Source organism: Ictalurus furcatus, chromosome 22, assembly GCF_023375685.1.
Source record: "Ictalurus furcatus strain D&B chromosome 22, Billie_1.0, whole genome shotgun sequence".
NCBI lineage: Eukaryota > Metazoa > Chordata > Actinopteri > Siluriformes > Ictaluridae > Ictalurus > Ictalurus furcatus.
In genome coordinates this window covers 5,745,232-5,761,285 of record NC_071276.1, presented here as the reverse complement: position 1 = coordinate 5,761,285, position 16,054 = coordinate 5,745,232, and the positions used below count along the sequence as shown (strand labels likewise).

Sequence of the window (16,054 nt, the reverse complement as noted above, 5' to 3'; positions counted from 1 at the left end):
TATTTTTATGATTATAGCAAATATATGACGGGGGAAATGAGCAAACATCACGCAGTCAGACTTTTCACAACCTTGATTGAAATAAATAAAAGCCTAATCTTCTCATTTTCTGCATTATCATTATAACTCTATGCCTGTGACTACATGTGCAGAATAGATTGAGAAATAACATTTCTAAAATGCCTTTATGTTTGCCAAAAATATAAGGTGGGAAGAAAGGTGGCATAAGCTTTGTTTAACTCAATGTACAAAAAATAAAATAAAACCCAATAAGGTGCCACTTATGTAGATTCCTAAAGTCAAAAGGTTAACCAATATTGTAGTGAGAGGTGACTTCTGACATAATTTGTATGTATGAATGGCTGCATGTACATAGGGTGGGTAAGCCCATTCTCAGGCTTAGAGGTTTGCACGTTCGCCTCACACCTCCAGGGTCGGGGGTTCGATTCCCACCGTGGCCCTGTGTGTGCGGAGTTTGCATGTTCTCCCCGTACTGCGGGGGTTTCCTCCGGGTACTCCGGTTTCCTCCCCCAGTCCAAAGACATGCATGGTAGGCTGATTGGCGTGTCTAAAGTGTCTGTAGTGTATGGATGTGTGTGTGTGTGTGATTGTGCCCTGCAATGGACTGGCACCCTGTCCAGGGTGTACTCCGCCTTGTGCCCCATGCCCTGGGATAGGGCATCCCCTGGGATAGGCTCCAGGTTCCCCATGACCCTGAAGAAGGATAAGTGGTATAGAAGATGGATAGGTGGATGGTTAAGAGCACAGACCTGTCCCATATTTGTTCTGTTTAAATATTTTACACGTTACACATGTTTCACATTAGTCTATACATGCTTCAGAGTCCTTCAGCTGGGTGTTCTCATAGCTAAAGTAAAACAGGCAGACCCAAATGTACTGTAAGCCCCTGTGTCGAACCCTTGTAAAGCCATCTGTTTCATAGTCGGGGGGATGGTAGGCTGATATTGATGAAACTGGGGTTCTCCTATTGATTCTTCTGTTTTCTTGGAGCATAAGCTTGTTAAGGGAGACCCTACCGGAAAGCGCAATCAATTAGATATACATTGCAGAGCATTGATCCTTCTCACCCTCGCTCTCCTTAAGCTTCGCCATGGTTACCCCACTGTTTTTTCACATCCATATATTGATTTTGGTGTGGCACTGACCTGCTAATACTCAAACCCTTAACAGGACTGTACATACATCATCTGCTCAAGAAGACACTTAATAGAAAACAACAATCATAATATTAGTTGTACACTTGTGTTTTTTTCCCCCTCAGCTTAGCCTGTTACCCGATTATACCATCAAAGCTGGCGAACTATCCTGGGTTATATTACCAGATTAAAACCATATCTATTAAGATATTTAGTCTTACTAATTATACTATAAGCTGTCAGTTACTAGTCATATCTAATATGCATGTTATAATACCAACAAAAATATATGTAGGATAGTGAACCTTAAAAACCTCAGTTCTGTGTTATGTGCATTTGATTCATGTATTATCTCTGTACTTAAACTGAACTGCTTTCAGGGGTCACTGATCAGTGAATTGGTAAATTGATTGAGTAGATCTACCAATCAATTCATCATTTCCATGAAACAAATTGAGTTAAAGAGTTAACACAAGGAGGCGCTTAAATCGACAGGGCAGGACAGATAAACAAGCCAATAAGAATAATGCAAAGAGTTTCACGAAGTAGGAAAATGTTGGATCAGGTCCTCATTAAGCCTCTCTATGAAATAATGATATATTTAAACAAAATATGTCTATAAACAAAGCGTTCATACATTTTTTTAAAATAGCAACCCCTTGCTGTGTGGTGCATACTGCAGTTATATACAGCAATGCCAAAAACAAGCATGTGTTTTTTAACAATCCAGTCACTGGCATAAATGATTGGATGAGAGTGCATTTTCTGCTTAAGGTCCAATTTAACATCGGCCATACCAATGCTAGATAATCAGTGGGACAAGCATCAGATGTGTGGGTCATAAAGTGGCAAAAGGCACGCCGCCTCAGGGATCAGATGGGATCTCTTCTCTCTCCTTTCACTAATAACTGGATTAGTAGAGGAAGGGGTGAATAGCAGATTGTGAAGCGGGGGAGGAGAATAAAAGACAAGGCAGGGTCCAAATAATATGGACGCAGATTAAAAAAGGGGGAGGGGGGGTTGGGGCTGGTAGGTGGCACATTGGGGATCCCAATTCCCATGTGTATTAAGAGGTGCCCTGATGAGGCTTACTAATTATGACAATATTACTTTAAGGAAAATGTTGGGAGGTGGAAGTGTTGGGTGAGGCTCTGTGTGTGGGTGTGGGTGTGGGTGTGAACGAAAACAGAAATATTCAGAAAACCTAACAACAAAAAATGTATGAAAGAATTAATGAAAACTGTCCTGTAAATATGAGCCTTAACAATGATGATAGTGTAAATTTAAAAAGGAAAAAATGTCAAAAGTCGAATGAGCACACAGGCAGGCATATCATACTAAATATGACCTTGCAGAAGAGCGTGGTTTTAGGCACTAACATGCCTGTAATATGAAGCACTGATGGAACGATATGATGAGTTTACAAGACTGTGTAATACAAGCTCCAAAAAATGGTGGCACCTCAAACGACACGGTTTTGGTACCACAACACCCTGATTAGCCTAATGAGTTGACCTGCCAATGAGACACTTCCTCTGAGACGTTATTGGCTATCAACTATAGAATCAGGTCTACAAGTCACTGGAACGCAACACTACTACACTAACAGCCTGTGAAGTCCAAAATACTCACCCTGGATGCCTCATTTTATGAGCCCCTGAGTAAAATATGGCTTTTTAAAATGGTTAAGGCAGAGTGAACGATGGAAGGCGAGTCAAAGAGAATCGTTTCGTAAAGGAGAAAAACAGATGCCATACTCAGGAATTCTGGAAAAATCCAACAACAAAAAATCCCAACAACAGCTCATATTTTTCCCTTTCTGAGAAAGTTTGAATGGCTCCACTGAGACACTGTAAATAGCAAGGGCTCTGAGAGAAAGAAAGAAAGAAAGAAAGAAAGAAAGAAAGAAAGCTACAAAAACCCAGATAGTAAGACAGAAAGAGAGAAAGGCTACTGTTGTACTTGCAAATTAGAAAACTGCTCTATATGCTCGGAGGCATGGGATGAAGACTTAGCAGCCATGACAAAACAGTAGAGTTGTTATGAAGCTCAGATTTAAAATATGAAAAATTAAATAATGACTATAATGTCATTTTAAATAATCCAAACACAAACTGTCATAAAATCAACAGAAAGTCACTGTTCTATTAGAAACCCTAAATTTGAGGTTAAATTTGTTTGAAGAATTTCTTCAAGAGAGCCTCTGTGTGTATGTAAGAAAGAGAATTGTGTAAACCAACAAACGATAACGTGCAGAAGAAGAGAAATACAGAGTTGATTTGTTCTTTCTTTTTCCTTTCAGGAGTGTTAAAAACAACTGTGTGCTAATCATGTCTGGATTTAATGGACCAGAAACTTTTGCTGGGTCAAGAACCCCTTATGAATCTCTGGTGTACTATAGTGTGATGATTAGCACGGGTTTACAGTTCTTACCTGTCAATGATGACGGGGTCTGACGGGGTCTCGTTACGATTTCCACAGCTTTTTTTCTCACAGCAGCGACTATATACGTATAGAAGATGAAGATGCAATATTACGATTTTATATATAATAAATTGAACATTTATTTTCACTTTAAATTTCAGTGAATGATATTAGGTAGCAGTAATGCACACCAATAACCCATTATTACCTAACATTAAAGCTCATTAGTTGAATAAACAGTGTGTTGTAATTATAGGTCAACATTGCACCAGCAAAAGCTATAAACACAGGCAATAAAAAGAATGAAAGACTTGTGAATGGGCAGAAGAACCTAAAAAAAAAGAACGAAAGAAAGACTGTGACTTTGTGTAATTTCTCCAAACTTTCCTGACACACTCTGCACTGTACGATATACAGTGGCCTTTATACAGACTATAGAAAACAACACAATAAAAGAAAAGTGACAGTCGAAAATCATCTCTGAAAATCCAGACACATATATAGACAACAGACAACACACACGCCAGCACCAAGCATCTCTTGTCTGGGGGCAGCCCTTTTACCCCCTCCCCTATACTCCCCCCACTCCGCCCATCCTGCATAACAAAAGTGCCCCCCACCCCTGGCCATCTGCCCCTCTGCTGTCCTCCTTTACCCCCTGAACCCCCCCCCAATCTACCACCACCACCACCACCTTAACTCCCCCTCTGTCAGATAGAGCCACTCCCCAGCTGTGTCGTTTGCCCTCATCCCCCTCATCGCCCTCTCCCCCTCTCTCCCCCTCTGTTATTAGCCAGCTGTGAACCCCACTCGGGCATCTGCTGGCCGCACAATGGGGGCTGAAGCTGATTTCCACTCCCATTCTGCCCTCTACTATCGTGTCCCTGAGCCTGAGGTCACAGACCCACACGCCTCCTCGTACCTCCCCTCAAAACAAGCTGTCTGTGGGGATAGCCACGTCTATCTGTCACCCGGTGTCCAAGTCTCCGCTGATGCACGTTTCACAGTTTGGCCTGCTGTTTAATTCAGTAAAAAGTGAAATTGTAGTACAGGAGAAAGATTGCTCGCTTGCTAACATGGACACCTCCCTGTGCATGAACATGTAGCAATGTCTTTTTACCTGCACATGACCTCGTGAGTCAGCAGAACACGGCACATTTCAGGATTCTTATTTTGCCCCTCATATGATATCGGCTATAAAAAAAAAAGTTTAAAAAAATTTAAAATAAAAAAGAAAGCAGCATTATTTGTAGGTTATATATCCAAAGTGGCAAGCTTTATGAAAAGTTTGCAGCTGTCTGAGGAAGACGCTTACCTGTTTGGTTACAGAGTCAATAAGACGAGCATAAAGGTCTTGTTCAGTTCGTACACCTGTTAAAAGACAAGTTTACAAATTTTAACTTGGTGAGAAGTGTTTAACTTGCACTGAATGAAACAATGAAAACACAGTATGGACCACTTGCACGGTTTCATTTGATCAGCTGTCAAATTTTAGGCTTGTTAAGGCTTTATTTTCGCCTCAGATTTATAAGGTGTTTCCAGAACTGATGAGAAAATGGTCATTTGTGGAAGCCATCATCATCTCTTTTAGGTCTTTATTTATGAATTACACATAAGGGTGACGTGTTGTGCCCTAGGTTACAACAGTGAGAGCCACATTTTAGGCGATGTGGAGGGTTAACTACTTCGATGATGGCTTTAAAAACGACTCGATGTTAAAAAATAAAATACAATAACCGAAGACGTATATTGATAAGGAAAAGAGTCTGAATCATACCATTACTGTAAAGGAGCTGCAGTTTGTAGTGTGTGCCATTATTCGTTTTTTCTCCCGTCTGCTCCTTGGAAGTACAGTTCAAACAGACACAACAAAACACAACCCTGGTGAAATAAATGCAGCACTGGCAGCAAAATGTCCAGCGTGCATGAATCGTTTCAAGATATCACAGTGAACTCTCAGGATCCCACTGTATATGCAACATACCTCAATGAATGAGATGTTTACCATTTAAATTAAGCAATGCTTGGCTAGTTAATGTTCTCTATGAATTCACTTTCACTGTGATTAATAGGCCAGTTGTTGGTACTTCAAGAACAGGGACAAGAAGTAATATAACACTTTCATTTAAAAAAAAAAAAAAAAAAAAAAGGCATAATATGCACATTTACCATATCTACTCTGTTGAAGTCAGATCATAAATAAACAGTAAGAAAGCAAAAAAACATGATTAAAGATGCTCAGAAATGTCTAAAGAGGTTCACAGTCCTTTCAAACGACAGTCATTTAGTCTCGTACACATATATAATACAGTAATCCTAAATAGATCGAATACACTGCTGTTTAATAGAGATGTATACATGTTTGTGTTTGAAGAGAGAGAGAGAGAGAGAGAGAGAGAGAGAGAGAGAGTTGCCCTTGAAGCGAAGAAAGAGACGCTCCAGTCTGGCTTTAGGCCTATAAACCAACCCCCTTTCGAGCTTCTCCTGCTTTCCAACTTCTCCCTTATTAACTGGCCTCCAGAGAATGCATCAAGACTCAATACCCCAAAGATGGATGGAAAAATTGGAGGGAGACAGAAGGACAGAGAAGCTACAAAGGTTCCTAGTTTCCACTTACACTGACTGGTCAGTTTATTGGGAACATTGTGTCTAAAATAGCAGCTCAGTGTACTAATTATCAAATAATTATATCATGAGTTATTATATATATATATATATATATATATATATATATATATATATATATATATATACACACACACACACACACACACACACACACAAATCTTTAATTAGAAAACTATTCATGTGTAATAACTCAATTATATATTATGTAAACTTATTATGTATTGTTTTATATGTTATTGTTGGCCATATTATTGCTCACTTGACTTTGTCCTTTAAGGCCACACTGCTTCATTCTAACCACAAGTTTTTACTTTTGACTGGACTCTCTCTCTCTCTCTCTCTCTCTCTCTCTCTCTCTCTCTCTCTCTCCCTCTCTCGCTCTCTCTCTCTCACTCTCTCACTGTTTGTTGTACTTTATTTAGCTTTGATTACCCACATCTTAAAATATGGTACATTGTACCGTTCCACTGAAATCACAGTGAAGTAAACAGAGCAAAAGGGCGAAAGGTCTGAAAGGTTTGACATTTTTCGGACTGCAGAAAGCTTGCAATATTTGTGAATTGTCTACAGACATTATCTATGAGGAGAGTCCTGCCCTTCGCCTTTAATTCTAAATATAAAATAGTTATATAAAGCATATGCACTCCGATCTATGAACACAACTCACATGTACCTTATCATGCTCAACAAAGTCGATGAAGGCTGTCCTCTCGATTTCCACCGGCTGTCCGTGCCGGTCGTACAGGGCCAACACAAAATGGAAGAAGTTGGACTTCCGCAGGTTGGAGGGCGGCTGTTTCTCAAAGTGGGCACGAGACAGAGCTACTCCACTGTAGATATAATAATTTGGCATGAATGTAACACTTAAGTTACAAATCTGTAACTGAATAAATCTGATGTTAGCCTATTTATTATGGCAGGATTATTCTAGGTGTACATGTAGCACGTTTGTTTTCATCTCGCTGCGTCCAAATGTGTCCTAAACATGACTGTACATTAAACATGACAACTCCTTACAATTAAATTACCCCGAATAGCTCATAAATGTGCGACATATTTTATAATTCGGCTGTGGAAACGAAACTATTAATCCTGAAGGATGTGTAATAAACGCAATTAATCCGACACCGCGCTTTTTTTAAATACAGTTTTTCGTTAAACTGTAATCAGTTATGTAAGTCATGTGAGTTATCCTTTTTAATTTATAATATTAAATGATTTAAAACAAGCGGTTAGTTTTACTAACGCACTTTTTGGGGGGAAATGCCATGAGACTTTTTGGGTAGATTTGATTAATTGTTCATAACACGATTAAAAAAAATTTTTGAAAAAAAAAAGATGATAAAAAATACATGTGGACTGATGTCCCTCTGCACCTCCAGCTGACAAAGTTCAGAGCGGTGTCATTTCCTACAGTAATCAGTAAATACCCATTACTTACCAAGCACGCTAACACGCATATTATCATCTATATTACATATTATCATATAATCATATATATAATAGATATTATCTATATCATCTGCTATTACAAGCAGTAGGCAAGGTATCGACGGCGTTATGTTGTTATTTTCCCTAGCCTACTATTTATTTATTTTTTAAATCATCTACGCAGCAAACAAAAGTTTCGTTCAAACAGTTCGTAAACCCTGAAGAGAGAATCACATCTCTGTCTGTAAATACCAACAGAAGGTTATTTCGTTATGAATCCAGTCAAGTTCGTCTCTCACTTTACTTTGTAATAATTTGCAGCAGAATGAACATTAAAACGTGTGAAGCGTTATCCAATATATCTTTAATATAGACTGGATAGGCTGTGTAATTAGATCATTAGGTCAAACTATTTATAAGTCACTGTTTCCATCAAGATACAAACCTGAATTCGTTAAAACTCGAATTAACAAGACTATATATATATATATATATATATAAGCAAACGGGTAATAGGCTACAATAAAGAAATGTATTCTATTTAAACCTATATATTGCAAACATCCACCAAGTTATATTAATTGTGTATCAGCTATAATAATAATAATAATAATAATAATAATAATAATAATAATAATAATAATAATAGCAAATTTATTGTTATCAAATATTTCACTTTTTATTAAAGTCCTCGAATTCGAACAAACGAATCGCAGCCTAAAGACAATAAACACTCGAAACGTGTCATAATGCGGTCGGAGGTCAATTACTCTTAGGCGTGTTAGTGAATGTGTAAAACAGCCCAAGTTTATTCTGTTAAAGTGTCTTTGTAGTGCTTCTTTCACGGGGCTCAAGACTCCTCCAGCTTCAAGGGAAGTGCTGGAGACCGGAGTCTGTGTCGTTTTTACGTTCACGTAGCTGAAGTTATCCATCTGTTGATGGGTCATGTATGGCAATGGGAGATTAGTTATGATGTTTAGGGAATATGTAGGTACATTTAAGCTTGCATGTGAACATGTCCCCTGTTTTATGGCATTAGACTCTATATGAGGGGGAAATAGCCTATATTAGGGCAGTGCTGGAATGTTTTCGTCGATCTGGAATAGAATTGTTGCTGAACATTTCCTTATGATCCGTTAATAAAGCACTATATTTGACATGCACAGTGTTATAGGTAGATGAAGTGTACTACCTCTGAGCTGCTACATTTGCATCCACGACTCCGACATTACGCACCCAGGGGCGGACTGAATCCATTTCTTCTGCAAAAGTTCGTTCTTTCACAACAGTAGCAAGATGTTCCTGGATTCCGAACATTTACACACACACAAAAAATAAAAAGCCACGAAAAAAAAAAGATCAAGATCCGAGAAACAGTCCAAAGAGTCAGAAGATGCTGATGCTTACCGACTTCCTAACACTGGCGAGGATATCTAAAGCGGGTTTGATATAGAGAGATAGTAATCTCTCCCCTACTTAGTTTTTCCGCGATGTTACAGTTTCTGACGTTGGCCTGTGTTTATCCTGCTTGGGCATCGTTTTAAAGGAAAGTTGGGAAAACGCGCTCCAAAAGATCACCTGCTCTGAAAGTCATAGATAAAAGCGCGCACCTTCCCAGCTCAACCACACGACTTCAAAACATCTGGAGAAAACCAAGCATGTATCCACAAGCAGCCCTCGGAGAGCCTTCAGGAGCCGGTCCGATAGTCCCACATGAAGAGGTGAGGATGCGTGGAGTCGTAAACCGCTCGGGACAACGGGCACGTAATGATGCTGCACGTCTAAGCTGTACATTATGAAAGAGCAGCACAGCCAGGGCAAGGCGGCGGGGGAGGGGGGGAGGGGGGGAGGGGGGGAGGAGGAGGAGGAGGGGGGCGGAGCTTCACGATGTTTAGATGGATGGACAAGTTCTCTCTAGGCTAAATACTTGCATGATAACATACGGCCACATCTATCAGTTTAACCGAAATGACAGGGATTAATGACTCCTAGGAATCAACAAGCTTTTACTGAGACACTGAAGATGACCCGATCGAATTTATAATGGAAAGACAAATCAGCTGAGTGTATATGAAGAATAGACTCTTCACCTGCATCAGAGAGTTATCAAGTCGGCTGCGGCTGAAAAAACACCTTTGATCGAGAGGAGCATATTTTTTTTATTTATTATAACACCAGATATTCCAGGGTTTCCTTTATTATTATTATTTGAAATGCTAGATGTGATTTTGTTTTACATCTAGACGCTTTCAGCATCACTAACAGTTGTGATGTAGAATCTGTATGTTGATAGCTTCATAACTAAATGCAGTTTAATAATTAAACACAAGCAAATCGTGTTTTAAAAAAAACAAGAAGATTTCTTTAAACTTTTTTTTTCTTTTTAATTTCCGCTTTTTCCTCTGAAAAGAAGAGGCTTTTCCATCTTTTCTCGCTGTTGGCTGGGGTCATTGTCTGTGCGTGGGGCTAGTACGTCTAAACAATGAGTGTGACCCCCTCCCAGCTCACACACACCGCCAGCCGGCTTACACACCAGCCATCTGCCAGCGCGCCACGGAGTCAGCTGGGCACCCGATTACACACACTGCCGCGGAATGCGGACACACACACACACACACACACACACACACCGTCAACTCCAGGACCACTGTTCTGTTTTACAGCGCAAACCGCACTCTCCAATCATCCCCAGTCATTAAGACGTTCAGCTTTAATAGCCTAGACATCCCAGATTTTATGATGTACATGACAGAACAGAGAGCAAGTCAGTGATGTCACACTGGAGACTCACACTTACACTTTTACACAATCCACACACCGCTGTGGAGTGACGTGACCGCGAGAATCTCTTCTCTATCTGCTTTGGACCCAAACTCACTTCTGATTAGACGTTTATTTAAGGCAGATCAGAATTTACACTCGGATTATATATCGTCCACAAGCACTTACCACTTATCATAAGTGGCATTTAGGTGCATATAGGCTGTAATCCACGTACTGTATAGCCTGTATGATATATATATAGGGAGAGAGACTAGCTAACGTAAATTCCTTTTCCGAGTCTGTTACACTTCCAGATTGGATATCTGACTGCATTAATAGACGTCGCAAGTAAACATATATAATACATAACGTCCTGGCATGATCAGACTTCTCTACTATGTTATTTTGATCTAGAAAAGTCCAGGAGAGAAATTTAGGCTACAGGTGTTTATAGTTTATGATCATATTATGGATTTTAATGTAAATAATCATATTTTGTATCAGTCCACATCCGAAACATGACAGAGTTCATTGTTATGACGCAGTAATTGGTAAGTTGTATTGGTTTTCTTGTACTGCGATGGACGGGCGTCCCGTGTCGGGTGTGTCCTACAGTGTTCCTGGGATAACCCCCACATCCACCGCAACCCTGACCAGGACAAAGCTGAACACATATTAACCCATATAATAAAACTCAGTCAGAGTTCAGATTTTATCAACAGGTGTGCTTTATGCTTAAATCGGACATTATTATCAAATGAGTAAAAATTGGTTTCAAATACTATTGTACTGAGGAGAGATGTTAAAGATAACGACGCACAATGTCACCAAAAAACCCGCCTCTGCACCAGTAGTAGCCCATAGTTTCAATATTATAGCTAGATTATAGACATTTCATGCTGGGAGAATCTACCCGCAGTTCCAGCTGACCTCTCGGTGTCCAGGCCGGTTTAAAGAGGGACAGACCCGTGCTCTTATTTGAGCAGATGAACAAAGAAGTATCGTGTGCCGCCGCACAGCCCCTCTCCTTTCTTCACGTCCCCTGGGGAATCAGAAGCCGAAGTGAGCGGCTTTGTGCGCGAGAGCAGCGCGTGGGTGAAGAACAAAAAACTGCCCTCGAGCTTCAGCCCAAAGGCTCGTGCACACACCATCACCCACCGGACATGAGACCGGACCACGCAACAACAGAAACGACAGAAACGACAGGTGTATTTGTATCAAACTCGTGAGAAAGCAAATGTTTTGTTTTTTGTTTTTCCCCCAAAATATATTGCATAGACTCCCGCGTTTAGGAAGTGTTCAATAGGCCTAATCTAATGAGCTGTGGAGCTTCTCATATTAGTTGTAAACAATGATGAGCCTATAATTCCTCGGAACAGTGAAGAAAACTTTAACTCGTTTGTATGATGCGCCATCTATCGGCAAAGATGCAGAAGTGCATCTTTACAGAAGTTTTCAAGAAACAGTACAGAATTAGCTAGTGCTGTTCACTAGCACAAAAAAAATAAAACAATTACAACTTCATAACAGATGATGAATAGCCTATGATATGATAACACCCCTCCCTCAATGTTAACCCTTGAAGTTCGGTATAGATGTAACGCATTTCAGTTGTTTACAGTATTACAACAATGAAATTAATATTAACAACAACAAAACCTAAACCGATGTTTTTATTTCAAAACAGCAAAACTTTTACAGTGACACCGGCTATTTACACACTCATGCCGTTAGGAGTCACACCAAGACCTATTTTAACAGCACAGGACCTTAAACAATGATCATTAATGCTTTGGCATCTTTTTTTTTCAAGTGAGCAATAACAACTGCATCAGGGACAGTGATAAAGTATGATGATAATACACACACACACACACACACACACACACACACACACTTTTAATAGTTATCAGAAAGCAATACAAACATCTGCAATGGGTATAAATAGTCTACACACCCCTGTTAAAACTGCAGGTTTTTGTGATGTAAAAAAAGAAGAAGAAGAAGAAAAAGAAGAAGAAGAAGAAGAAGAAGAAGAAGAATCTTCCATTTGCTGACGCAAAAGGCAAATGCATTTATTGGCTTTGCAGATAAACCTTGTGCTTCAAAGTCTGACGCAAAAAGGTGGACGAATGAACAAAGCACAGACCGTAATAAAGGATAACTTTCATGATTTTTTTATTCTTGTTGTTCTTTAGTGCTAGATCATAGCATCATAATATTTTAATGACGATTTTTATTAGTAGGCAAAGTCTGATTACTTGTTTGTGGAAATCTCCTCATTAAGTCTTTTCATTATTTTTGGTGCATGATGACATTGACCAATCAAAACATTTTCCTAAGTCATGGGTCTCTTATAGCTAAATTATGTGACGCTGTTTGACCTCCCTATATTTTCAAATGTGTATATTGTTTCGTGCTTAATTTTTTCTAAGTAATAAAATACAGATTAAAAATACTCCCTGCTGGGGAAAAAACAATAGATAATAGAAACCATCAGAGAAATGCTCATGTTTCCACTACAAATACCAGTACAAACCAATCAGCTAACAATTAAAACCATTACCATTATTGGTCTTTAATGGCATCCACTAGACATAACATGCCACCAATAGAAGATAACAAATTACCAGTAGACATGCACAGGGACCATTACAGTTTGTGTTAAAACCAATACCATTCCCATTATAACCATTAAAACCATTACAAATTCTATGAAGTTTTCTACGGGCGCTCTTTTCCACCTATCCAACCAGCAGTTTTACTAGAAGTCACAAATACACTTTTTCCAACCAATTTCTGGTGTCATAATCTCCTCTGCTACCTGAGATGCATCCCCTATCCAACTTGAACCATGCTAATTGGGCAGGGGACCTCTTTTTTTTTTTGTATCCACATCTAAAATATTTCTGTTAACAGGATAAAAATGTTAGCAGTAAAGTTTTCCACACATACTAAAACTGTACAGATTACAATTACCTATGTAATGTAACTTGTTTTATATAAAAATTAGTGTAGTCTGCATTCAACTATATACTGTACATATGAAAGGATTAGATAAGGGTTAAATGTTAGCTAAATATATTTACAGCTTACACAATATTTTGTGCAATCATACACAGAAGAGTGCATTTCTTGATAGGTGATTTTGATGTTCTCCACAGTGTTCTTGCAGTCTAACCTGGATATTTTCCTGAAGCTCCTCCATAAACCACTCGTGGCTGACATTATTAAAGTCCCACACTAGTAAGGGTCTTTTGTGAGGCACCATGATATCATAAATTGTGTCCAGTGATGAGAAAGAAATTCAAATTCAAAGAAAAACAAACAAATCATTAAAACCAATGTGTTTAAATGGAAATTTTACATCTTAATTAGACAGGTGTAAATGTGATGCTTCTGCATTTCATCACCTCTACACAGATAATGATCTACCGGTATGGTATGTCTCTTTCAGTAGTTTCATCCTCGTTCTTTAAGGGGAAGCCTCCACAGACCAGGTAAAACAGGAGCACACCCAGACTCCAGGTGGTAGCAGGATACCTAGATACTGTCTGTCACATATCTACTTGGAAGGCCAGAAAGCTAGAATTCCTGAGTGAAAAAAGAAGACGATACTATATATTTAAAACCTGGAAAATGTTGATCATCATATTTACCACAATAATCCGTTCCACCAAGGAATGCAATGGATTCACAGTATTCAAGAGCAAGACTAGAAAATCCAGTCTTGGCTATCATTGTGGCGTGAAAGGCCTTGTATTTCTAAGACAGAGAGAGTCATACATTCTCAATACAATGGTTCCTGCTTAGATTTGACAAAGAGAAATTCTAACCTGGAAATTTGGCTGGGTGAACCCTGGGGTGAGGAACAGCACATATTCATAAGCCTCAGTTTGCCCAATAGCTTCCCTGATGGCTGATTTCTTCACAGCCAAGCTGCTGCAAAAGAGAATTAGTTGTTAGTAGCAAGTGAAGGAAAATAATCCCAAATATGCCCACACACATACAAACACATACACACAAAATGTCTGTGACATCCAATCAGATCAAAGCTGCAGTCACGATATGATCCCAGCTCCATGTGTGCTACCACCAACAGATATGCACCGCAAAGGTCTGTCCTTTTTCCTCTGCAGGTGAAAAGCCTCAGGGTCCATGAAACAGTCCAGATTTGATTATATAGTTACAAGATTCCAGAAAAATATTGTTATTGTGGCGCTTATCCATACCAAGACTGTCTTCCATTTCAATCAAGGCTTGTCTACGCTTATTGTCTGGGGCAGTGGAGCATAAAAGGCGCACAAGAGGAAGACACCAATCTTCCTGGTTCTCAACACCAACAAGCTGGAGTAGGAATTACAGTACCATGTTAGTCAACATGATACTGACAAAAACAATGCAAAAATACACAATTACAATATAGAATACAGACAGATGCTGATGCTGATGTGGTCATATACTAACTGTTGATGCCTTCCCTCAGACAGCTGTAAACCTAGAGGCATGTAGCGACTTCGACCATCAGTATTTAAATATCTTGCGTGTCTGCCATATTTATTCGTGCACTTTTTAAAATATTTTTCATTTTGCTGAATTTTGCTTCAACAATCACATAATGAACTACAACACTTACTCCGTTTTGATCACAGAACAGCTCTATCAGCCAGAAGAAATAGGCTTCCTCTTGCTCAGGTTCATCCGCAAGCAGAAATCTCCTGAGATTTCTTCTGGATAAAAGCAACCAGGTCTTCCATCTGCATCTGACTGCTGTAACAGATGTTGTGAAAGCACATAACGTTATTTCTGAAATAGCCTGCATAGTTAATGCTTGTTATGTGAGAGAAGAAAGAGGGTCTCAGCTCAGCAGAGGGCCAGGAAAAGTTCAATTCCACCCATCAGACACATAGTTATCACCATGGCCAGGTTGCTGCCATCTACTAGGTTAAAAATAACCCAATTTGACCCTACTCATGGGTACAAATGACCACATAACTGTGCCATGATAAATTATGTCATGATAGACTTTTTTGAGATATCTATATACAATGACAAACTCTGTAAGCGGATTTGATATGCTTTTTATCTTATTACACTTTTTATAGATTTTCCTCCTTTACAGCATTCCTTCATTTTTCTAAACATAAATAAATACAAGTACTAATAAAAAAAAATATTTTAAGGTTTACTATTTCAAATACAACTTTACTGGCAGTTTGTCACAAAGGCTATACAATATATATCCGGATCCTGATAGCCTATCGCATATCCTTGAAATATCCTGAAATATCATGATATGCGCGCACGGTGGCTTAGTGGTTAGCACATTTGCCTCACACCTCCAGGCTCTAGTTTGCATGTTCTCCCCGTGCTGCGGGGGTTTCCTCCGGGTACTCCGGTTTCCTCCCCCAGTCCAAAGACATGCATGGTAGGCTGATTGGCGTGTCTAAAGTGTCTGTAGTGTATGGATGTGTGTGTGTGTGTGATTGTGCCCTGCAATGGACTGGCACCCTGTCCAGGGTGTACTCCGCCTTGTGCCCCATGCTCCCTGGGATAGACTCCAGGTTCCCCGTGACCCTGAAAAGGATCAAGTGGTAGAAGAAGGATGGATGGATGGATCATGATATGATTGTTTTATCCTATCGCTTTCT

The 16,054-nt window shown here is 39.4% G+C and overlaps 1 protein-coding gene across 1 annotated transcript in view; it reads right to left on the bottom strand.

The window, feature by feature from the left end:
- Positions 1 to 9,422, bottom strand: part of ebf2 (EBF transcription factor 2) — a 32,061-nt gene extending 22,639 nt beyond the window's left edge. Inside the window, exons 1-6 of the mRNA XM_053610364.1 lie at positions 8,833 to 9,422; positions 6,883 to 7,039; positions 5,359 to 5,422; positions 4,897 to 4,952; positions 4,702 to 4,775; positions 3,591 to 3,659 (exon numbers count right to left, since the gene is read on the bottom strand). Of these exons, the coding sequence (XP_053466339.1) occupies positions 3,591 to 3,659; positions 4,702 to 4,775; positions 4,897 to 4,952; positions 5,359 to 5,422; positions 6,883 to 7,039; positions 8,833 to 8,957 (545 nt within the window). The 5' untranslated portion in view covers positions 8,958 to 9,422. The remainder of the gene's footprint in view (positions 1 to 3,590; positions 3,660 to 4,701; positions 4,776 to 4,896; positions 4,953 to 5,358; positions 5,423 to 6,882; positions 7,040 to 8,832) is intronic.
- Positions 9,423 to 16,054: the final 6,632 nt, after the last annotated feature.